The sequence below is a fragment of the Myotis brandtii genome, unplaced genomic scaffold, assembly GCF_000412655.1.
Source record: "Myotis brandtii unplaced genomic scaffold, ASM41265v1 scaffold7029, whole genome shotgun sequence".
Lineage (NCBI taxonomy): Eukaryota > Metazoa > Chordata > Mammalia > Chiroptera > Vespertilionidae > Myotis > Myotis brandtii.
Window position 1 is genome coordinate 29850 of NW_005370759.1, and position 25784 is coordinate 55633.

Genomic DNA, 25784 nt, shown 5'->3' on the forward strand with positions numbered 1-25784 from the left:
CCCTGAGGGAACATCATCATGTAAGATTTTGACTGAGCAGGAGACAATTATAGTTACTGAGGCTGTTTGGTCTGGCAGGTATGAGGAAAACTGAAACGTTTTGTGTCTTAGTAGCTAATGGATGAGAGAATTTCAGAAGGGTTAGAACATTATTATGTGTTAAAACAAAGTAAAAAAAGAGTCATTTTTAATAAGGGTTTCTGATTATAGAGATTTGAAATCTAGAGATTGTAGTGATTGTGAAAAGGTGATGTGATGTATTTTTGTAGAGTACCTACAACATCATGTATCATAGAAATGTGTTCATTTTTAAATTTGGGTGTTAATGGACACTATTATTTCTTCCTAAAGATACTGGAGACAGATATGACAGGAAGGAATCAAACTGCCATCACAGAGTTCCTCCTTCAGGGCCTGCCCATGGAGTCAGAGCGGAAAAACCTATTTTTTGCCCTGTTCCTGGTCATGTATGTTACCACCGTCCTGGGGAACCTCCTCATCATTTTCCTGATTCGCCTGGACTCTCAACTCCACACGCCCATGTATTTGTTTCTCAGTAACTTGTCCTTCTCTGACCTCTGCTTCTCCTCTGTCACAATGCCCAAGTTGCTGCAGAACATGCAGAGCCAAGTCCCATCCATCCCCTACACAGGCTGCCTGACCCAGATGTACTTCTTCCTGTTTTTTGGAGACCTGGAGAGCTTCCTCCTTGTGGCCATGGCCTATGACCGCTATGTGGCCATCTGCTTCCCCCTGCACTACACCACCATCATGAGCCCCAAGCTCTGTCTCTCCCTGGTGGCGCTGTCCTGGGGGCTGACCACTTTGGATGCCATGTTACACACTCTGCTCATGGCCAGGTTGTGTTTTTGTGCCGACAATGTGATTCCTCACTTTTTCTGTGACATGTCTGCTCTGCTGAAGCTGTCCTGCTCTGACACTCAAGTCAATGAGTTGGTGATATTTATCATGGGAGGGCTCATTCTTGTCATCCCGTTCCTACTCATCATCCTGTCCTATGCAGGAATTGTGTTGTCCATCCTGAAGGTCCCTTCTGCTAGAGGTATTTACAAAGCCTTCTCCACTTGTGGCTCCCACCTGGCTGTGGTGTCACTGTTCTATGGTACAGTTATTGGCCTATATTTATGCCCATCAACTGATAATTCTACTTTGAAGGATATGGTCATGGCTATGATGTACGCTATCGTGACACCCATGCTGAATCCCTTCATCTACAGCCTGAGGAACAGAGACATGAAGGGAGCCCTGGGAAAAGTGTTTTTCAAAAAGAAAACTTCTTTTTCTGTATGATGGTAAAACTTAGTATTTTTGCATACTTTTATTCAGTAGACATATTAAATTTAATAATGGGGTAATAATCCACACTTACTTTTTTAGTGTTGATGTTTTTAAAAGAAATGACATTCTATACAATTATACAGTAAGTAAAAGAGATGATGAGGAGGTGCATAGTTGAACTCAGAAACAGGATCTCAGTGACTTGTTAGCAAAGTCTTCCTTTTTATTATTGCAGGTGATCCTGAAGAAGCATTATTTAAAAACTTTGAACTGATCTATGTGTCTCCAGTTATTAAAGCAATAATTTATCATGTGTTTTTTAACCAAAACTCTGCTTTAAAAATATTTGTTCTCCCAAGTCAATATTGAATAAAACACAAACTTGTCACTCTCTTGATTACCTCTGCTGAACTGGACTTTTTTGTTGTTGACTATAAATTCTTAACTTATGTCTTCCTCAGCAAGTGTTCACAGTACTCTCTCTCAGGATTGATTTTGTTGTGTCCCAGTGATTTTGAGTTGTTGTCTGTTCATTTTCATTTGTTTCCAGCAATTTTTTTTTATTTCTTTCTTCGTCTTGCTTGTAACTCATTCATTGTTTAATAATGTGCTATTTAGCCTCCATGTGTTTGAATGTTTTGGGGTGTTTTTACTGTAGTTGATTTCTAATTTCACTCCACTGTAATCTGAGAAGATGCTTGATATGATTTCAATCTTCTTGAACTTGTAGAGACTCGTTTTGTGTCCTGATATGTGTTCGATCTTTGTGAATGATCCATGTGCATTTGAGAAGAATGTACATTCTGCCACGTTGGGGTGAAATGTTCTATAAATGTCAATTAATTCTATCTGATTCAGTGTGTCCTTTAGAGTCACTGTTTCCTTGTTAAATTAAAACATTTTTTTCTTTATTGATTAAGGTATTACATATATGTCCTTATAGCCCCATTGCCCCCTCCACCTCCCCACTCATGCCCTCACCCCCCTGTTGTCTGTGTTCATTGGTTAGGCTTATATGCATGCATACAATTTCTTTGGTTGATTTCTCCCCCTTACCCCCACCCTCCCCTACCTTTCCTCTGAGGTTTGTTAAGTTTTTGTCTGGAAACTCTATCCAGTGAAGTCAGTGGGGTGTTAAAGTCCTCTATTATGACTGTTTTGTTGTTGATCTCTCTGTTAAAGTCCTCTAGAATTTTTTTATATGCTTAGGTGCTCCTATATTGGATGCATATATGTTTACCAGGGTTATATCCTCTGGTTGGATCTATCCTTTAATATTATGTAGTGACCTTTGTTGTCTCTTGTGATGACCTTCATTTTGAAGTCTACTTTTCAGAAATGAGTATTGCTACTCCAGCTTTTTTTCTTTTTCATTTATTATAGAATTTTTTCCCCATCCCTTCATTCTCATCTTGTGCATGTCTTTAGTTCTCTGATGGGTCTCTTGTAGAGAGAATATAGTTGAGTCTTGTGTTTGTATCCATTCAGCTACCCTATGCCTTTTTTATTGGAGCATTTAATCCATTTACATTTAGGGTTATTATTGATAGGTACTTATTTATTGCCATTTTAATTCTACTAGAGGCACCAGAGTTAAGTTAGGGTTTTTCAAAATGCTGGCACGCCAAGCTCAAAAGGTTTGCCATCACTGCTATTGACTGATAGGATTCCAAGTTGGATGGCCCCAGGCAATCGTCTTCAAGTGTGGGGAGAGTTTTTTCAACAGTTGCTTCTGACTGGAGGCTAGTTGTTAATTTTATTTTCTTAAGTGGCCTCAGGGCAAGGTGTTTTTCAATAGGGTGGGTTAGCTGTCTTCCCCCCAGACAAGGTAAATGATGTCTTGGGAAAGATGTCCTCTGCTGTGTGAGGGAATGACTCAGCTCAGGAAATTGGGGGTGTCTGCCTAATGAGCTCTAACCCCCGAGTCCCCAATCCTGGCTTCTGCCCACACAACTCCAGCACATTCCACACTCCCTCTCAGAGCATGGGGATGGGGGGTGGAAGGGGGGTAGGAGGAGACTCCCCAGGGAATTTTGTGTGTTGGCCCTTTAAGAGGGTGCCTGAATTTTCTGCTGTCATTCCCTGGCAGACAGCAACCCTGCTGCTTTTCACAGCCTCAGGGGGTCCCTCAGCCCGGCCTGCTCCTGCTTGCAGTCTGGGAGCCCAAGGGGGATGTCTGACTGATAGCTTAGGCCTGCTTCTCATGGGAAGCAGACCTAAGCTGCAGTCAGACATTCTTAGCACTGCTGAGGAGCGGGAGAGGCTTCCGCCACCACCACTGCACTCGCAGCCGTCAGTCTGGCTTGTAGCTGAGCGGAGCTCCCCCTGTGGGAGCACACTGACCACCAGGAGGCAGCTCCTGCATTGAGTGTCTGCCCCCTGGTTGTCAGTGCATGTCATAGAGACTGGTCATTCCTGGTCATGCACCATTCGGGTCAATTTGCATATTACCCTTTTCTTATATAGGATATGCCTAGATTTTTCTCTGTTTTTCTTCTCATTACAGCAGTCCCTTTAGCATTCCTTATAATGCGGGCTTGGTGGTGATGTAATCCTTTAACCTTTTCTTTTTGTCTTGGAAGCTCTTTTTTTGACTATCTATTTTGAATGGTAGCCTTGTAGAGGGAGGGAGGAGTAATTTTGGTTTCAGATCCTTGCTTTCCATTACCTTGAGTACTTCATGCCATTCCCTTCTGGCCTGATGAGAAATCAGGTGTCAGCCTTATGGGAGTTCCTTTGTAGGTAACAGTTTTATTTTCTCTTGCTGCCTTTAAGATTCTTTCTTTGTTTTTAATTATGATGTGTCTGGGCGTGGGCCTGTTTAGGTTCTTCTTTTTTGGAGTTTCTCTGTGCGTCCAGAACTTGTGTGACTATTTCCTTTACCAGGTTAGGGAAGTTTTCTGCCATTATTTCTTTAAACACGTTCTCTATCCCCCTTTCCCTTTCTGCCTCTTCTGGCACACCTGCTATCTTAATATTCTTATATTTCACATCATCCCACAGTTCCCTTAAACTGTCCTCCTATTTTTTAATTGTTTTTTTTTCTTTTTGGTTCTCTGATTGAGTGATTTTTTCAACTGTTTTTTCTAATTCACTGATTCGATCCTCAGCTTTCTCTAATCTGCTGTGTATTCCTTCCAATGTGTTCTTTATTTGTGTTATGTCATTCTGTTTTTATCCATATTTACTATATCTTTTTTCATGTTGTTGAGCATCTTTACCATCATTACTCTGAACTCTGTTTCAGACAAATTTCTTATCTCTGCTTTATTTATCTCTTCTTCTGGAGAATTCTCTTGTTCTTTCATTTGAAATGTTCTTTCATTTGGGGATTGTTTCTTTGTCTCCTCATTTTGGTTGTCTGTTTGGGTTTGTGACTATATATTAGGTAGATCCTCTGCACCTCTCAATCTTTAATGCAGGACAGTGTCAAACTCTGTTCTACTAATTAGATCAGGCAAAGACTCAAAGCCTCCAGAGACAGCCTCTGCCTATAGACCAGTGATGGCGAACCTATGACATTCGTGTCAGAGGTGACACACGAACTTATTTTTTTGGTTGATTTTTCTTTGTTAAATGGCATTTAAATATATAAAATAAATATCAAAAATATAAGTCTTTGTTTTACTATGGTTGCAAATATCAAAAAATTTCTATATGTGACACGGCACCAGAGTTAAGTTAGGGTTTTCCAAAATGCTGACATGTTGATCTCTCTGTTAAAGTCCTCTAGAATTTTTTTATATGCTTAGGTGCTCCTATATTGGATGCATATATGTTTACCAGGGTTATATCCTCTGGTTGGATCTATCCTTTAATATTATGTAGTGACCTTTGTTGTCTCTTGTGATGACCTTCATTTTGAAGTCTACTTTTCAGAAATGAGTATTGCTACTCCAGCTTTTTTTCTTTTTCATTTATTATAGAATTTTTTCCCCATCCCTTCATTCTCATCTTGTGCATGTCTTTAGTTCTCTGATGGGTCTCTTGTAGAGAGAATATAGTTGAGTCTTGTGTTTGTATCCATTCAGCTACCCTATGCCTTTTTTATTGGAGCATTTAATCCATTTACATTTAGGGTTATTATTGATAGGTACTTATTTATTGCCATTTTAATTCTACTAGAGGCACTCAGGGGGTCCCTCAGCCCGGCCTGCTCCTGCTTGCAGTCTGGGAGCCCAAGGGGGATGTCTGACTGATAGCTTAGGCCTGCTTCTCATGGGAAGCAGACCTAAGCTGCAGTCAGACATTCTTAGCACTGCTGAGGAGCGGGAGAGGCTTCCGCCACCACCACTGCACTCGCAGCCGTCAGTCTGGCTTGTAGCTGAGCGGAGCTCCCCCTGTGGGAGCACACTGACCACCAGGAGGCAGCTCCTGCATTGAGTGTCTGCCCCCTGGTTGTCAGTGCATGTCATAGAGACTGGTCATTCCTGGTCATGCACCATTCGGGTCAATTTGCATATTACCCTTTTCTTATATAGGATATGCCTAGATTTTTCTCTGTTTTTCTTCTCATTACAGCAGTCCCTTTAGCATTCCTTATAATGCGGGCTTGGTGGTGATGTAATCCTTTAACCTTTTCTTTTTGTCTTGGAAGCTCTTTTTTTGACTATCTATTTTGAATGGTAGCCTTGTAGAGGGAGGGAGGAGTAATTTTGGTTTCAGATCCTTGCTTTCCATTACCTTGAGTACTTCATGCCATTCCCTTCTGGCCTGATGAGAAATCAGGTGTCAGCCTTATGGGAGTTCCTTTGTAGGTAACAGTTTTATTTTCTCTTGCTGCCTTTAAGATTCTTTCTTTGTTTTTAATTATGATGTGTCTGGGCGTGGGCCTGTTTAGGTTCTTCTTTTTTGGAGTTTCTCTGTGCGTCCAGAACTTGTGTGACTATTTCCTTTACCAGGTTAGGGAAGTTTTCTGCCATTATTTCTTTAAACACGTTCTCTATCCCCCTTTCCCTTTCTGCCTCTTCTGGCACACCTGCTATCTTAATATTCTTATATTTCACATCATCCCACAGTTCCCTTAAACTGTCCTCCTATTTTTTAATTGTTTTTTTTTCTTTTTGGTTCTCTGATTGAGTGATTTTTTCAACTGTTTTTTCTAATTCACTGATTCGATCCTCAGCTTTCTCTAATCTGCTGTGTATTCCTTCCAATGTGTTCTTTATTTGTGTTATGTCATTCTGTTTTTATCCATATTTACTATATCTTTTTTCATGTTGTTGAGCATCTTTACCATCATTACTCTGAACTCTGTTTCAGACAAATTTCTTATCTCTGCTTTATTTATCTCTTCTTCTGGAGAATTCTCTTGTTCTTTCATTTGAAATGTTCTTTCGTTTGGGGGTTGTTTCTTTGTCTCCTCATTTTGGTTGTCTGTTTGGGTTTGTGACTATATATTAGGTAGATCCTCTGCACCTCTCAATCTTTAGTGCAGGACAGTGTCAAACTCTGTTTTACTAATTAGATCAGGCAAAGACTCAAAGCCTCCAGAGACAGCCTCTGCCTATAGACTGATAGGATTCTAACTTGGATGGCCCCAGGCAATCATCTTCAAGTGTGGGGAGAGTTTTTTCAACAGTTGCTTCTGCCTGGAGGCTCATTGTTATTTTTATTTTCTTAAGTGGCCTCAGGGCAAGGTGTTTTTCAATAGGGTGGGTTTGCTGTCTTCCCCCCAGACAAGGTAAATGTCTGTGTGGGAAAGATGTCCTCTTCTGTGTGAGGGAATGACTCAGCCCAGGAAATTGGGGGTGTCTGCCTAATAAGCTCTAACCCCCGAGTTCCCAATCCTGGCTTCTGCTCACATAACTCCAGTACATTTCACACTCACTCTCGAAGCATGGGGGTTGGGGGGAAGGGAAGGGACTCCCCAGGGAATTTTGTGTGTTGGCCCTTTAAGAGGGATCCTGAATTTTCCACTGTCATTCCCTGGCAAATAGCAACCCTGCTGCTTTTCACAGCCAGATGTTATGTGGGTACCCTTCTCAGTTGTGGTGCTCTCTGGTGGGGGTCCAACTTGGGGATTAGATCCCAGAGTACTTAGTGGCAACCCCCCACAGCTGAGATATCTCTCTGAAACTTCAATTGCTGTCTGTGGGTGCCCAGCCAGCCCTTTCATGCCTCCGCCCCTCCTACCAGTCTCTATGCAGTCTCCACTTTTGGTCCTCGGGCATCAGGGTTCTCTCCTCCGAGTCTTCCATTGATTATTCAGGAAGATTTTCTGTATTTTAGTTGTAATTCCAGTTTGTTCCTGGGAGCATGTCTATGCAGCATCCACTTACTTCTACCATCATTTTTAAACTCTCCCATATATTAAGTTTTTATTCTGTATGTAAATAAAGAAATATTAACACATTATAATTTATATTAATATCAACTAGTAATGAAGATGTAGAAAGTGAAGAAACACTTTAAAGTACCATTTATTATAGCACTAAATAATTAAATACTTAGCTATAAATCTTACGCAATATGTCTCAAAACACTGATTAAAGAAATCACAGATGATCTGAAGAAATGGATAAATATAATGGGAGATATTGGAAGATTCAATACTATTGTTAAGATATGGCCATTTCTGAAACTAATCTAGAGAATCCACACAATTCCATTAGAATTCCAATGGGGGGGGTATAAATAGACAATCTGATTATAAAATTTATATGTAAAGGAAAGAAACTAAAAAAGCAAAGTTGATTTTGGAAACAAAGTAGGAGGACTCATATTGCTCTGGTTTCCAGATGTACTATTAAGTTAAAATCATCAGGAAATTGTGGTATTAGAAAAAAGATAGAAATATAGATAGGTATAGAGACTATAGAATAGCTTATAGAGTCCAGAAATAGATCCACTCATGTATCATCCATTGATCACTGACAAAAATCTAAAGACAATTCAATGGGAAATAGTCTTTTTAACCATTGGTAATTGAGAGATTGAATTTCCATATGCAAAACAGAATCAAAACCCATAGCTCACACTCTATACAATTCATTCAACATGGGGCAGATACCTAAATATTTTTATGTGAACTTAGGGAGTTCCCCCAGGACATCCTGTGTCATGGAGTCAGAGAAGTTCGAGAGCAGGAAGTCAGGAGCATGTAGAGCATAAATGAGGTGAAATGGTTTTAAGTTGCATCCTCTAAAGCTAGTTGAAGTCAGTGCAGAGTTGGTTACTGCACTTGTGGCTGGAAGAAGAGATGAGGCTGAGAGAATTAAAAATGGCACACAAGAAGTGTTTCATATAGTTCTCAAGGGAAAAGTGCTTATAACAATGGTTTCATTGATTGAGAATTGAACCTACCATCTGGACTCTTTGAAGTTCTTATGTGAACCAATAGACAAAGAGCAATATTGCTATTCTGCTTAGGGTGACAATATTTATTACAGATGGAAAACTAGGATGCTTTACACAACTGGATCAGAGAAGACCATGTCGGAAATACTGTGAAATTCTTTTGTTATAGCTTTGTATTGTCATGTCTAATAATGAATGTTATGAAGATTATAGCAAACCAATAAAAGCAGGATCAGTGATGATGCAGGTATCTCAGAAATGAAAGTCTGCATAACATCACTATGTAAAGAACCCTATCCAGCTGAGATGATGGTCAAGGAGAACATGAAATGGGTGGTGAAAGAAGGAATTATAAGTCAACTATGGTCTTGTGATCAATTGCAACAAAGGGAAGATGTGGAGACTAGGAGTTAATCTGACACACTTGTAGAGTAGTAGAGATAATGATAGTGGCCAGTGTATTAAGGTTTTCTTAAAGAAGTAAGGAGATGCAAGTTCCTCAATGGGATTAAAACTAGATTTCCTTTTCAATCTTGGATTGAGGAAGATTGAACATGATCTGGGAGAGTTTATCTTTTCTCTTACTCTAAGTTTTCCACATACTTACATATGCTTGGGTCATAGAGATCTAATAGATGTTAGCTGCTGATATATCTCTCCCCCTGGGTATGCTTATGAGGACTTGGGGTATAGTGAGAGATTCTACCACCTGAGAATATTTCCAAAATATGTATCTTTCATGGCATTTTGCTCAAAGAACATTGATTGCTTCTAATTGTCCACCAGGTAAAGCCTCCTACACTCCTAAGATATTTTAGGAAATTCACACTCTGGTCCCTGCTAGTTGGCTTCTCCAACCATTTTCCTTCACCTCTGAAAATGTAGGCTCCAGACCCACAGGCCCAATGTCCATTAAACAGATAGTGTTTAATCGTCCATACATGAGCTTCTCTCCAAAATATATAATCCCGGACGTTGGGCAATATTTAATGCTGGTGGGTCTTGATCCAGCATCTAGACAGGTTCTGGAATCTGGAGAAGGCTGTGCATAGATTAAATAGGAGTCCAGAGACGAAATATAATTTTGAAAGGCATTTGGGGGTCAGAGGAGCCTATTTTAAAGGAAACTGAGATCTCTTTGTCTCAGGACATGCTTTTTATTAACACAAATTGTCCTGAGGCGAGGTGGAGATATACACTTCAAAGGGTCAGGATTGAGTATACAGAGTCCATTGTCAGATTTGAGGGAATTAGCCTATGGCTGTTCAGGTGTTTGGCCAGTAGGAGGCAATAACATGTAGATTAAGATGCCCTGAGTGGTCTGGCAGCAAACAATCAATTTAATGTATCCCATTCAGATTCGGGGAAATGCCATCAGCCATTCCCAGATTCAGCCCTGCTGTCAGGCTGGAATTGGCTTCCAGCAAGTATAGTCATGTGTAATCAGTCACTATAACCAGTCACTGTTCCAGGACTCTGAGATCATCGTCCTAGAACCATCCTGGATAATTACTTTGACTTTAATGAGTTCCTCCAGGATCTAGATTCCTCTGGGATCCAGGGCCCTTTGGTGTAGCGTTGTGTAGTATAGGAGATGTGAGAAGGGATGTTGCAGGCACAGATGATGACTACAGAGGCTGTTACTTGACATGGCTTAGTGTATAAAGGGGAGCAGAATCTCAGACAAGGGTCCAGAAATCACCCTCAGACAGACTAAGTTGGGCAGGAGATGAATGAGCTGGTCTCTGGGCCCTTCTAACAGGATGGTCTTGCTTTCTCAGGTTGTGTGATGTTCTGCTGTGGTATTTTCAGGTATGATGACCCTCCTCACCTCCACCTCTCAGTCTCCAAGACTTCCCCAAATCCTAAAACATTTTGTTGAATGTCCACCAGTTACGATCTTTTTTAATAATAAAAGCGTCCATAAATATTACTTCCTATGTAATGTATTCCAAAGTGTAATATAATTTTAATATACTGACAGCTTTTAATGCAATAGCTCTAGCCCTTGCTATATTTTGGAGCACCTTGAGTTTGAAAAACCTTGGCATAGGACCCTTCTCTAAAGTTCTCTTAGGGAGACCAGTGATCTTTATTTTCAATAGCATCATAGTTACTAGTACTTGCAGTTCACTGTGTCATTAGTGGACAAGGATGGGCATCATCAGAATGCTAATTTACAAAGTAGCTGCTTTCCTCCTGAGTCAGAATCAGTGTTTTCCTTGAACTCCAGGTGATTTGCATGGACATTCATTTCAGAAGCACTCCCCTCAGAGATTTTTATGTGCATTCCAGGCTGAGCACTACTGACTTAGTGGGTGAAGAAGATGAGAGGCTTATTGCATCATCAGTGGTAGCATCTGCGAGTTCTGTTTCCTATTTGTCATCTCCAGCATACTATTGGCACAAGAGTCAGGTGCCACTAATTTACTTGAGAAACAAAATTCAGAGAAACCAAGTGTGTGATTCACTTCATGTTTTCCCCCCCTGTATTGTCAGTGCATAGTGTTAAAGTGTAAAAACTATCTATGTGGCTGGATCAAACAGCATCAAACGGTGGAAATCCCAGCAGCTGGAGCTTCCCACATCTTTTAGTACTTCCCCTCTGCTTTCTTTGTCTGCTCTGAGGCACAGTAAGGTGTCTTAGTCATGGTGCTCCAGAGAGATAAGACCAAAAGGTGATTATCTATCTATCTACATATCTATCCATCTAGCTATATAGCTCTATTACCTTTATTATTTACATTAATGGCAAGAGTAGTGAATCTGTGGTACCCTACATTTTCCAAGGGCACAAGATCACATTCATAAATTTTATAATAAAGTGTCATATCCAGTGTTAAATGCTTGAGGCTAGAGACTTCTTGCTCTGGGAAAATTTAGTAGATGTAGTGGCTCTTACTTAAAAGGACTCCTGCTACCTGTAAAGTTGGATACATGTCTCAGCCTCAGTCAGTCATGAGCAGACATGGCCTTTTCTGTATGGATCTTACAGTCTAGTAAGGATCAGGTATAAACCAATAATTCAATGGCTTTGAGGGCTATGGGAGCCTGCACAGTGTGATGTGAAACACAGCAGTGGTTCTCATCTGGTCTGGGAGGCAGGAAAGGTTTAGCTGAGTAAGTGACATGTAATATACCTGGAGGGTAAGTAAGGGCTAGCCAGGTGAAGAGAGAGCAGGGGGAGGAAAATGTTAAGTAAGAGGAACAGTAAGTAAAAAAGGCTGGAGGCAAGAAGTTGTGATATTGAGGTCCAGCATTGCTAAAGTGAAGAATGTGAGTGCAATTGGGGAGTGGGGGGAGGGGGGCAAATGAACCTGTGGTGGCAGAAAGGGTCACTTCTTAATTTAAATATATTCGACATAAAATATTATATTAGTTTCAGGTGTACAATATAGTGATTTGACATATATATAACTTACAATGTGATCACCACACTCCCTCTAGTTAAGCATCTGTCACCATGCACAGTTATCCCAATATCATTGGCTATATTCTCCTTTACTGGATGGGTGAAAAAGATGAAGCATTATTTGAAAGGAATGTTGCCTTTATCTTAAGAACAATGAGGATCCATTGTTCTTAGGGAAGGTAGGGAGAGTGATGATCAGATTTTCATCTTAGAGTGCCACAGTGAGACTATATCAATAATATAAATGAGGCACGAGGTCAGTTGGTGTAGGGTCGTGAAAGTGGAGATAAGGAATGGATGAATGAGAATTAAGTGGCAGAATCTATCAGACTTGTTGAAGGAGTGGATGTTGATGATGAGGGAAAGGTGGGAATGAAAGAAAATCCTCCGGTTTATGGCTAAATATCCTGGAACTCTTTTAATGAGATGTGGTAAATCAGAAGAGGTGGAGAGTGGAAGAGGAGCAAGGTAAGGTCATGATTTTCTTTTGAGATCTACTGAGCTTAAAATGCTGTGATACAGCCAAGGAAGGAAATCATTAAGCAACTGTGTATACTCTCATAGATTAGAGAGACATATACATCTGAAGTTTAAATGGTAATCGAAGACTTTGAAGTAGAAGAGTGTTTAAGAAAAAGCCCTGAGGGAACATCATCATGTAAGATTTTGACTGAGCAGGAGACAATTATAGTTACTGAGGCTGTTTGGTCTGGCAGGTATGAGGAAAACTGAAACGTTTTGTGTCTTAGTAGCTAATGGATGAGAGAATTTCAGAAGGGTTAGAACATTATTATGTGTTAAAACAAAGTAAAAAAAGAGTCATTTTTAATAAGGGTTTCTGATTATAGAGATTTGAAATCTAGAGATTGTAGTGATTGTGAAAAGGTGATGTAAAGTATTTTTGTAGAGTACCTACAACATCATGTATCATAGAAATGTGTTCATTTTTAAATTTGGGTGTTAATGGACACTATTATTTCTTCCTAAAGATACTGGAGACATATATGGCAGGAAGGAATCAAACTGCCATCACAGAGTTCCTCCTTCAGGGCCTGCCCATGGAGTCAGAGCGGAAAAACCTATTTTTTGCCCTGTTCTCAGGTGCCACTAATTTACTTGAGAAACAAAATTCAGAGAAACCAAGTGTGTGATTCACTTCATGTTTCCCCCCCTGTATTGTCAGTGCATAGTGTTAAAGTGTAAAAACTATCTATGTGGCTGGATCAAACAGCATCAAACGGTGGAAATCCCAGCAGCTGGAGCTTCCCACATCTTTTAGTACTTCCCCTCTGCTTTCTTTGTCTGCTCTGAGGCACAGTAAGGTGTCTTAGTCATGGTGCTCCAGAGAGATAAGACCAAAAGGTGATTATCTATCTATCTACATATCTATCCATCTAGCTATATAGCTCTATTACCTTTATTATTTACATTAATGGCAAGAGTAGTGAATCTGTGGTACCCTACATTTTCCAAGGGCACAAGATCACATTCATAAATTTTATAATAAAGTGTCATATCCAGTGTTAAATGCTTGAGGCTAGAGACTTCTTGCTCTGGGAAAATTTAGTAGATGTAGTGGCTCTTACTTAAAAGGACTCCTGCTACCTGTAAAGTTGGATACATGTCTCAGCCTCAGTCAGTCATGAGCAGACATGGCCTTTTCTGTATGGATCTTACAGTCTAGTAAGGATCAGGTATAAACCAATAATTCAATGGCTTTGAGGGCTATGGGAGCCTGCACAGTGTGATGTGAAACACAGCAGTGGTTCTCATCTGGTCTGGGAGGCAGGAAAGGTTTAGCTGAGTAAGTGACATGTAATATACCTGGAGGGTAAGTAAGGGCTAGCCAGGTGAAGAGAGAGCAGGGGGAGGAAAATGTTAAGTAAGAGGAACAGTATGAACCCGTTCATCTACAGCCTGAGGAACAGAGACATGAAGGGAGCCCTGGGAAGAGTCTTTTGTAGAAAGATATTTTCTCGTTATTTATGATTGTAACACTTGATATTTTTTCATAATTTTATTCCTTAGATATATTAATATTGGACTATTATTCCAGATATTTTCCCTCACCATGTTAACTTCAATTAAAATGACATGCAGCATAATTGCTCAGTATGTAAAACAGGTAAATTGGAGCTGAACTAGGTAAGCGGGTCTTTGTCTTCCCCATACCCCGGCGACCTTGGCAAAGCACAGCTTAAGAAGTACCATTTTCAGTGATCTTTATGACTTACATTCTTAACTTATTCATTAGAGTATATTATTTTTAGAATCAGAACTCTGCTTTGATGGCAGTAGCATTTAAAAATAAATCTCTATACTCTTAGGTCAATACTAAATATTTCAGCTCCCAGTTTCCCTCTAAATGCCTCCTACATACCTCTCCCTGCACAAGTCACATAGTTTATCTGTTAGCCGTTTTCCCTCTCTGATTTATTTTCATGTCTACCTTGTGTTTTCCAACCTGAAATTCATTTTTATAACCCTTTTACTGCATGAGTAGATTTTGTCTTTACATGGGAGTAATAAATTCTAGGGGCCCTAAAATTTGTTTCTCCAGGAATGGGAAAAGATGGTAGAAGCTAGTATACAAATTCAAAGTGGAAGGATGCGTCTCTTCTGTTTGGTAGTTTGGACTTCATAAAATAACTTTTTATCTATATCTTTTTTCTACCCTTATGGCAATTGTACATAAGTATAGATGATATTATCACTATTTCGCAGATGGAAAAATATGGCATTCAATTACTTGCCAAGTTACACTGTGTGTCAATTGTTGAATGTATGTAAAATCCCAGACTATGTGATTCTATGGGTTCTTCTCATTTTCTTCCACTTCAACGAGAAGGGAAGCAGGACATCTGTAACAGTGTCCACAATTTAAACAAAACAAAACAAAAACCTCTTAGCTCCGTTTGTGGCGCGGACTAGGTTTCCAAACTTGGTCCATTTGTATCCTTAGTTGTTCCCACTAAGTGATGGCACCCAAACCTACCACTTTAACCTTTTCGCATACTCTGGCAACCTCCACATCTCCATCTGAAGCCCAGACGGTTCTCCAGAACTCCCAGGTGTTAGTCTCATCTGCTGATGGGTATCCTCACTTGAGGGTCTGTGAAAGTTCAATCTCAACATGCACATCATTGAACTCTTTATGTTCCCCCAAGTGTGCTCTTTGTCCTTCATTCTATACTTTGATTTTTTAAAACTAAATTTATTGGGGTGACATTGGTTAATAGGATCATATTTTGATTAATACCTTTGTTGGATTACATCTTCAAGTCATTTTTTTTCACTTTATTTTTATTGTTGACACTATTACAGATGTTCCCCTCCCCCGCTTTTACTTGCCTCCACCCAGTCCCTAACCCCCTTCCCTCCGGCCATCTTCAAGTCATTTTAAAAATAAGAATGGTACCTGAATACTGTATTTATTAAAGTGTCACATATTTTAGATTTTTCTTTTGTATTTATGTTTACATTTGAAGGACAACTTGGCTAGGTATAGACTTTTGAGGACATTTGCTTTCCCGCTTACAATCCATTTTCCAAAGTAACTGTGGAAAAATCTGAGGTAAGGCTGACTACTCCCTCTTCCCCCCACCCCTTACATGGCCATCTTTCCCCCTTGAAACTTGTAGGATTATTTCTCCAAACGTGAAGTTTAATAATTTCATCAGATTTTGTTTTTGTGTCAATTTTCTTTTGTTACAATTTTGTAGTAACACACCAAATGCCTTTTGATTTACAAGTCTTTCATCTTTCTTCATTTCAAAAGAGATTTCTACTATTATATCTTGGAATATTATTATTGTCCCATTTTTTTTCCATTCTCAATTAAGACCAATAATTTTGTTGTTGTTGTTAATCCTCACCTGAGGATATTTTTTCCATTGATTTTTAGAGAGAATGGAAGGGAGGGGGAGGGATACAGAGAGACAAACATCTATGTGAGAGAGACACATCTATTGGTTGCCTCCCTCAGCTTGCAACCGAGGTACGTGCCCTTGACCGAAATCGAACTTGGGACCCTTCAGTCCACAGATCGATGCTCTATCCACTGAGCAAAACTGGCCAGGGCAAGACCAATAATTTTTATAGCAGGTTTGAAATTTATGCACTACAATCTATCTATATAAAAATGATAACTTTATTTTATACAAATTAAAAAGTGAAGTAGAATTTATAATATTATGCTTCTATAAATATTATTAGTGCAGAAACAAGATTTATACTTGAATTTATAGACTGAAAAAAGGGAAAAATGTCATAACACATACACAAAAATAAAAAATAAAATCCTATATCAATTAACCTGTGACATTCGAAAGAAAAGTTTCAAGTTTAATTTCAAATTAGCTTGTCTTTCTTATACTGTATTAATTGCTCAAGTCGGTCCACATTTCATTTGCTCATATTTTTATCACATATCAACCTCTTTCTCTCCCTCCCTCACGGCCTCTCTTCCTCTTTCTTCTATTTTTTCTCCTTTTTAAAAAATAGCTGAGCCATTTGAGGTAGTTTTCAAACATCAAGACACATAGCCTCTAAATTCAGCATTCAGAATCTCCTAGAAACAAGAACATTCTCATACATAATTACAGTATTATTGCAACCAAAATTGTAACATTAGTACAAATTTCTCCAATGATAGACTTCTTTATATGAGAGATTTGTTAACATATAGTTTCCCTGCCATACTATTTATTTAAAGTATACAATTAAGTAGATTTTTGTATGTTTACAGAATTGTGCAACCATCACCATAACCAATGTAAGAACATTTCATTACCCCCAGAGAAAAACCATGTCCATTAACAATCACTACCCATTTCCCTCTATCAATCACCAATCTATGTCTCTATGGATTTGCCTGTTCTTGAAATGTCATGTAAATAGAATCAAATAATAGGTGGGTTTTGTTACTAGCTTTTTTCAATTGGCATAATGTTTTCATTATATGTTGTAATATGTATCATTACTTCATTTATTTTTACTGATGAATAATACTCCATTGTATGGCTCTATCAAATTTTATTTTTTATTTTATTTATTTATTTTTTAAGAATAATTCTTTACTGTTGAAAGTATTACATATGCCCTCTTTTTCCCCTATTGACCCCCTCCAGCCTGCCCTCATCCCCGCCCCAGGCCTTCACCACCCTATTGTTTGTGTCCATGGGTTATGCATATATGCATATAAGGCCTTTGGTTGATTACCTTCCACCCACCCACCCTCCCCCCTGTTTCCTCCGAGTTTCTGCACTCTGTTCCATGCTTCCATGTCTCTGGATCCATTCCATTCATCAGCTTATTTTGTTACTTAGATTCCACATATGAGTGAGATTATGTGATACTTGTCTTTCTCTGACTGGCTTATTTCATTTAGCATGATGCTCTCTAGGTCCCTCCATGCAGTCTCAGAGGGTAAGAGATTCTTCTTTTTTACTGCTGCATAGTATTCCAGGGTATAAATGTACCACAGCTTTTTAATCCACTCATCTACTGATGGGCACTTGGGCTGTTTTCAGATCTTAGCTATTGTGAATTGTGCTGCTATGAACATAGGGGTGCATACATTCTTTCTGGTGTTTTGGGTTTCTCAGGATATATTCCTAGAAGTGGAATCACTGGGTCAAATGGCAGATCCATATTTAATTTTTTTGAGGAAACTCCATACTCTTTTCCATAATGGCTGCACCAGTCTGCCTTCCCACCAGCAGTGTACCAGGGTTCGCTTTTCTCCACACTCTCTCCAGCACTTGTCATTTGTTGATTTGTTGATGGTAGCCATTCTGACAGTACACCACATTTTATTTATCCAGTCATCAATGAATGTTTATTTGCTCTTTGGGCCTATTGTGAATAGTGCTGCTATGAACATTCATGTACAAATATTTGTTGAGCGCCTCTGTTTTCTTTGAGGAATCACTAAACTATATTGTTCACCTTCCCCCCTCTCCCAATAACCATCCCCCCATCCTATGCCCTCCTTCCGGAACTTGTGAAAAGCTCCAGGCTCCCTCACCTCTGGGCTTTTTCATATACTCTTTCTTCTCTCTGGACACTTTCATTCTCTTTTCCTAGAAGACTCCTTAGATTCCTCTTAAACTTTATTGAGAAAAAAAAGGATGTTTTGCCTTCTACAGCAGGCGTGGGCCCCCTGCTCCTCGCCCTCTATCTGTCACCTTCCTGGTTCCACGTTCCCTGCACAAAATGCCCAGTGAAGCTGCAGAAGCCGGCCCTGCGGCAGAGCAGGAGTTGCTGGCCCCAGGCTGAGCCAGGGTCAGGACCAGAATCTGACAGTGAGGAAGCAGCACCAGAGCTGGAGGAACAAGACTCCACACAGGCAACCGCAGCAGGCCCAGCTGGCAGCCGCAGCTGAAATTGACGCAGAACCAGTCAGTAAAGCAAAATAGGAGTGAAAAGAGGGCATGGAAGGCTGTGTCCAAACTGGGTCTTTGACATTTTACAGGGGTTCCTAGGGTCACTATCCTGAAAGTTAAGACTATTCTCTTTGCCAGCACAAAAGCAGATGTCTACAAGAGCCCAGCTTCAGATACCTACATAGTTTTGGGGGAAGCCAAGATTGAGGATTTATCTCAGCAAGCACAGTTAGCATCTGCTGAGAAATTCAAAAATTCAAGGTGAAGCTGTCTAAAACCCCCAAGAAAACACACAGACTCCAACTGTATCAGAGCAGAGTGAAGAGGAAGAGGCTGATGAAACAGGCATGAAAATGAAGGACATAGAATTGGTCAAGGCACAAGCAAATGTGTTAAGAGCAGTCAGTCTGAGCCCTGAAGAGCAACAGTAATGATATTATAAATGCTGTTATGAAATTAAAAATGTACAAAAGAGTACTGCAACTTGGTTTGAAATTTGTTCTCTTTCTATTATTAATAAAGTTATAGCTTCTTATGGGATAAAAAAATGCCTTACCTGCTGGATGAGGTTAGGTGTTCTTACTCTTATCACATCCTGCATTTCCCCCCAGACAGCATTTGTGACCCTTGGTAGTAGCTTACCTAGTTGTCATGTGTTCCAGTTAGATTGTAAGCTATCTGAGGGCAGGGACCATATCTACCTACCCACAGTTTTCACACAGCACATGGTAGTTGCTCATTAAATATTTCTTGAAGGAATGCATTAACGAACTAATGGATTATGTGTTTTTTGGGTGAATTGATCAACACGTTACTTGCTATCATAGGGTTTAAAAATGTACTGATTGTTGTAGTTAATACTAGAGGGATTTGACCACCAGGCCGACTGGCTGTGTCTATAGCTTCTTATGGGATAAAAAAATGCCTTACCTGCTGGATGAGGTTAGGTGTTCTTACTCTTATCACATCCTGCATTTCCCCCCAGACAGCATTTGTGACCCTTGGTAGTAGCTTACCTAGTTGTCATGTGTTCCAGTTAGATTGTAAGCTATCTGAGGGCAGGGACCATATCTACCTACCCACAGTTTTCACACAGCACATGGTAGTTGCTCATTAAATATTTCTTGAAGGAATGCATTAACGAACTAATGGATTATGTGTTTTTTGGGTGAATTGATCAACACGTTACTTGCTATCATAGGGTTTAAAGTCCAGGTGAGGAGAGATGATTGGCATATATAGAAGCAATCATTGGACAGCATAAGACAGTGGTGATCAAGTGCAATAGTATTTGGTTCTGATAACTGCACATGGTTGCCCTGACCATGGCTCTGTGGATAGAGTGTCGGCTTGCAGACTCAGGGGTCCCAGGTTTGATTCCAGTCAAGGGCATGTACCTTGGTTGCGGGCACATCCCCAGTGGGGGATGTGTAGGAGGCAGCTGATCAATGTTTCTCTCATTGATGTTTCTGACTCTCTATCCCTCTCCCTTCCTCTCTGTAAAAAAAAATCAATAAAATGTATTTTAAAAAAAACTGCACATGGTAGTTGCTCATTAAATATCGAAGGCCAGAGCTGGGCCAGCATGGCTCAGTGGTTGAGCTTCGACCTATGAACCAGGAGGTCACAGTTCGATTCCCAATCAGGGCACATGCCCAGGTTGCTCATTCAATCCCCAGTAGGGGGAATGCAGGAGGCAGCTAATCAATGATTCCCTCTCATCATTGATGTTTCTCTATCTTCCTCTCCCTTCTTCTCTGAAGTCAGTAAAAATATATTTATTTAAAAAATATTGAAGGCCAGACACTGCAGAAGATGGGGAAGGGGGATATTAGCACGGGCTGTGATGGTCAGGGAAAGCTTCCCTGTGAAGGTCAGACTTGGGGTGAATCCAGAATTCTGTCTCTGGACATGATTCATTCAGAAACGTGCCTGAGGAAGGCAGGGTTGGGGATAAGCACCGGGTTTGTACTAATGGGTTTCTTTGGGACCCAGGGATCCCAGGGGGCAGGGAATTGTAGAAGAGAAGAGCCAAAACACAATGGCAGGGACTCCGGCTGGAAATGCAAGACGTGGAAGTAGCAAACAGGAGGCAGGCTCTGAAGCCACGCTCAGACAAGCGAGGTAAGCTGGGAGGGAGTTCAGGAGAGGTAGTTATTCTAAAACCCTCTTTAACAGATATTGGGTTTCCATAATTCTATAGTGCAACTCCGGTAGGATGATTTAGAAGTCCTCATCCTCACTGTTTTCCATTCTCACAGTGATTCCCATCTCCAAATGCAACCGAGACTCACCCAAGTACTTTATACTTTGTAAATATCAGTCATTCCAAACCCACAATTCTGTGCGGTGTGTAAGATTCGCTGGTAAAGTTGGAAAACGTCAGTAATTTGCCAACATCACAGGCCAGTAAACAATGACACCTGACTCCTCTTGGCTCCTGACTATTTTGCTTGGGGTCGAGGTAAACAGAGCCTAAGGGACCACCATCCTGGGAGCCCCTTTCCATGAAGCCAGTTTTCCTCACCCTCCATCGAGCTGTTCTAATAATATACATTTCTAGGTAGAGGTTCAACTCATCATAAGTTGAGAGGAGATCCTCACTATGGGGTTCCAGTCTGTTCCTTCAGGGCCAGGAGCTTCTTCCAACCCACAGTGCTCCTCCACACCTTCCCCACTGGCACCAAGTACAGGGCTCATTGAAGGGGAGCGGAGTTGGGCAGGGGTACTTGGGAAAATACTGTAATACAAATTGTTCTCAATTTTGAAAAGGTAAACCAGATGCAACATGAAAATGGGAAACCAAAGCATCATTTCAGAATTCCTCCTCCTGGGCCTGCCCATTGAACCAGATCAACGAGACCTGTTCCATGCCCTGTTCCTGGCCATGTATCTTACCACCGTCCTGGGGAACCTCCTCATCATCGTGCTCATTCACCTGGACGCCCACCTCCACACGCCCATGTATTTGTTTCTCAGCAATTTGTCTTTCTCTGACCTCTGCTTCTCTTCAGTGACCATTCCCAAATTGTTGCACAACATGCAGAGCCAAGTCCCATCCATCCCCTACACAGGCTGCCTGACCCAGATGTACTTCTTCCTGCTTTTTGCAGACCTGGAGAGCTTCCTCCTTGTGGCCATGGCCTATGACCGCTATGTGGCCATCTGCTTCCCCCTGCACTACACCACCATCATGCCTGGGTGCTGACAACTTTGATCTCTTTGTTGCACACCTTGCTTATGGCTCGGCTGTCTTTCTGTGGTGACAATGTGATCCCTCACTTTTTCTGTGACATGTCAACTTTGCTAAAGTTGGCCTGCTCTGACATTCAGATAAATGAAATGATGATATTTATCTTGGGAGGGCTTGTTATTATTGTTCCATTCCTGTTGATCTTTGCATCCTATGCACGAATTGTGTCATCCATCCTCAAAGTCCCTTCTGCTAGAGGTATGAGGAAGGCCTTCTCCACCTGTGGCTCCCACCTCTCCGTGGTGTCACTGTTCTATGGGACGATCATTGGCCTCTACTTGTGCCCTTCAGCCAGCAATTCTACTGTTAAGGAGACTATCATGGCTGTGATGTACACTGTGGTGACACCCATGCTGAACCCCTTCATCTACAGCCTGAGGAATCAGGACATGAAGGGAGCCTTGCAAAGAATCTTTACTAAGTGGACAATTCAGTTTTCTTTGAGACAGTGACTCTAAAGATTAAAGTATGCTTTCAAACAGTAGGTGTCATAATGATGAGGAGTAGTATTCTAAAGTTCTAGCAGCGCTCAAGCGTGGCACCGCTAACGCAACCCCCAGAGCACTTCCAGGGAGGAGTTCCCCCACATGTCACTAGAGGTGGATCATTGTGCCTCTTGGGTTTATCACTGCGTCTTACTTGTGACGTAGCACAAGGCTTGATGTGTAGCAGATGCTCAGTGATTATTATTCAATCTTGAAGAAATACCACTCAACCTTGGTATTTATTGTACTTAAAAATTGTACAGTGGTTCCTAATTCTCCAATAAATCCAAATGACTCTGCCACTTTAGTACCTTGCTTCTGCCAGACGTATCTATTCCATGAAGAATATCTTCCAATTTATTATGTGCATGCTTTTAAAATTTTCAGTCTCCAGGTTCATCATTTCTCCTCTTGCTAATCTATTTGGTTCTCAATTTTCTTAATTTACCTATTTATTGATCACATTCTAAAATTACCTTTTTTCGTTAATTGTACCAATCATTTGTCAGTTAATGACAAATTACTTCTTTTGATAATATATTTTTGGAAGAGAATTCCTCTTTTGAATTAAAATTATATGATATGGAATGGACCATTATGTTTTGTTATGAATTGCTTAAGTTATAGACATTAAATGGTAGCCCCTATATAGGCTAAGGTAAAACAAATAATGACAGAAGGATTAGTATCTCTTTGACTTCCAGATAGATTATTTCCCCTCTGGAACATGATGCTGAAATTATTTGGTGCTTCCTTTGTTTATTTCCTTTCTTACCAAGTGCTCTCTAATCTCTACAGTGCCTTGTTTAGTATCCTGTGTCAGCTGGATGTAGAACAAATATTTATTGATTTGATTTGAATGCATTTTCAAGTTTTTTGAAAATAATTTATACTTTAAAAAGCTCACCTTTTATAAGGCTTCCTAATAATGACAAAATTTACTTCATTTGTTCTTCAAAAATTATTTCTATTACAAAAATAATACATTCTCACTGGGAAATATCCAAACAATAAAGAAATAATAATAAGACAGAATGTGAGGGTCCTTCATGAATTTGAGGACTCTGTTTCCTCTCATGAGGCAGTTGAACGTTGGGAAATATTTAATGAACAGACTAACATTGCATATAATAATTAAATAGGGCTAACGTATACATGCTACTTTCTCATTGTTTTCATATAAAATACATTTTGAATTCTTATTCTCATACAAAGACATGTAACTCTTTTAGAAGCTATGTGGTGTGTTGAGTGGATGCATTAACTATACTTTATTTAAGTGATCTGTTCTTGATGAACATTTGGATTGTTTTCAGTTTTTCATCAATGCTTAGATTTTATTTTCTGGTCCATATGTTTTTGGTGGATTTGGGCTGTGTTTCTAGGGGCATAATCTTAGAAATGGGTGTACTAGATCAAAGGATATGAACATTCTATAAATTGGGTAGAAACTGCCAAATTGCCTCCCTGGATTCTCCTAAGGTAAACTCCCTCCAAAAGTAAAGGAGAGTAGCTGCTTATGATGTTTCCAACACTGGATACACTTTACTTTCAAAGTATTTATCAACCTGATACCCCAAAAATGAGATTTTACTTTTTAAATGTTTAATATATGTTTTTATTGTATGCTTTTGTTTGTTTTTAAGAAAGAGAAAGGGAATAGGGAGAGATAGAAACATTTATGAGAAACATCAATTGGTTGCCTCCTGCATGCCTCCTACTGGGGATCAAGCCCATAACCCAGGCATGTGCCCTGACCAGGAATCGAACCGGTGACCTCTTGGTTCATAGGTGATGCTCAACCCCTGAGCCACACCAGCTGGGCGAGATTTTACTTTTTTCTAAACTGAATTTCTGTATGTGTTAATAAGATAAAACACCTCTTTATATTGATTAGCCATTTGCCTTTGGTGTGCTATTATGCACGTGTTTTGCTTTGAGTAGTTTTTTTTTTAGTCAACAGTGCACTTTATTATACATCTTAGATTTAACATTTCATATATGGTTTTAAAGCTTCAATCAATAGTTCAATACAAACATATATATGCAGCAATGGTTCTCAGGCATAAAATTTAGGAGGAGATTGGGGCTTTCCCCCCCTAGCATATAGTGAATATTATGAACTATGATAGTAGAATGTTTCCATGTGACTTAGCTGCCTTTCTGATTGAATTTTATTACAGTGGACGGCTTCAGTAGGTATGATGTTGCTACCTGGAAACAATGAAATTTAAAATATTTTCTTGAAGTCTTTAAGATCTAAACGAGCACTTTTCTCTAACAGAACTCTAATGTCATCCAATGAAAATAATATTGTCCGTAAAATATCTGGAGCATCAACCTAAGAACCACTGCCCATGGTTATTCAATGTCTTCAGGTCTCACAGGATGAGGTGATGGTATGATCGATTTCTTCCCAGTGTCCCTGGAAAGTGCTTTCCTCATGTCATAAGCATCCTCGTCGGGCTTCCCGCTGCTGGCTGAATGGTACTCTATGACAGTCCTCTACACCCTATAGCCCAACTGCTTGTACATGTCAACTGCAACTTGGTTAGATACTCTTACAAAGAGATCAACAAAAAATCCACCTTTTTTCCCCATGAAATTTCCTCTAATAACTCCATAAGTTTAGCAGCCAAACCAAGGCATGGAAATTCTGGGCAACAGACAGAGCTGTGACATGCCCATGCCATTCTTCCCTAGCACCTGAGCCTTCTGCTTTACCCATAACATAGCCCATTAACTCTCCACCAGGTGCCTCTGCAACAATGAAATACTCTGGCCAATGGGCAAGATACTGTAAATAAAAAGGAATCCCATACGTTTCTGTAAGTGGATCCAAGTTAATGTTAAAGCGGAACAGGTCATCGCAGGTGAAGGCCCGGAGCATGGTCATTACACCACCGCCGCCAAAGCAGGCTCGCAGTGACTTCGCCCGCCCCACTGGAAGCCTGAGTAGATTTCTTTTTTCTTATTATGGATAGTCTCACTTCATCTTGTAGGTAACATTTCCCTCAATTTTTTATTTACCTTTTGATTTCAGTGGTGGTGTATTTTTACTATACTGAAGATTGTAAAATTCAAAGTAGATAAGTAAGCTTATTTTTCACTTCAGGATATATCTATTTTCTTTGACATGCTTAAAACAGGCTTTTCTATCCTGCCGGGGTTCTTGTTCTGGCATTAAGAAGGGTTCAGCAATCTGTAGAAGGCTGTGTGTAACTTAAAGAGTACAGAGATGAAATATAATTTTGAAAGGCATTTGGGGGTCAGAGGAGCTTAGCTAAAAGGAACTCAGGACCCCATGCTTTTTATTAACACAAATTGTCCTGAGGCGAGGCAGAGATATACACTTCAAAGGGTCAGGGTTTCATACTCAGAGTCCATTGTCAGAATGGGGAGAATTAGCCTACGGCTGTTCAGGTGTTTGGCCAGTAGGAGGCAATAACATGTAGATTAAGATGCCCTGAGCTGTCTGGCAGCAAGCAATCATCCCTTTTTCAGGTTTGGGGAAATGCCTTTAGCCATTCCCAACAGGTGACAACATATGTGACTCAGCCCTTGTTGAGTCCCCAAGTTTCATTGCAATTATGACATGCTGGATTTGGCTTCCAGCACTATCCCAAAGTTATATTATCCCATTCCTTTTA

At 40.2% G+C, this 25784-nt stretch overlaps 1 protein-coding gene and 3 pseudogenes across 1 annotated transcript; 3 read left to right on the plus strand and 1 right to left on the minus strand.

Annotated features, from left to right (window-relative positions):
• Positions 1-366: 366 nt before the first annotated feature.
• On the plus strand, positions 367-1311 carry LOC102248603 (olfactory receptor-like protein DTMT). Its single transcript, XM_005882301.1, has one exon. The coding sequence runs from the start codon at positions 367-369 to the stop codon at positions 1309-1311; it is 945 nt and encodes a 314-aa protein (XP_005882363.1).
• Positions 1312-18209: 16898 nt separating this feature from the next.
• Positions 18210-18924, plus strand: LOC102249203 (annotated as a pseudogene).
• A 2260-nt stretch (positions 18925-21184) lies between these two features.
• On the plus strand, positions 21185-22101 carry LOC102249496 (annotated as a pseudogene).
• A 2305-nt stretch (positions 22102-24406) lies between these two features.
• LOC102248906 lies at positions 24407-25078 on the minus strand (annotated as a pseudogene).
• Between the last annotated feature and the right edge of the window lie 706 nt (positions 25079-25784).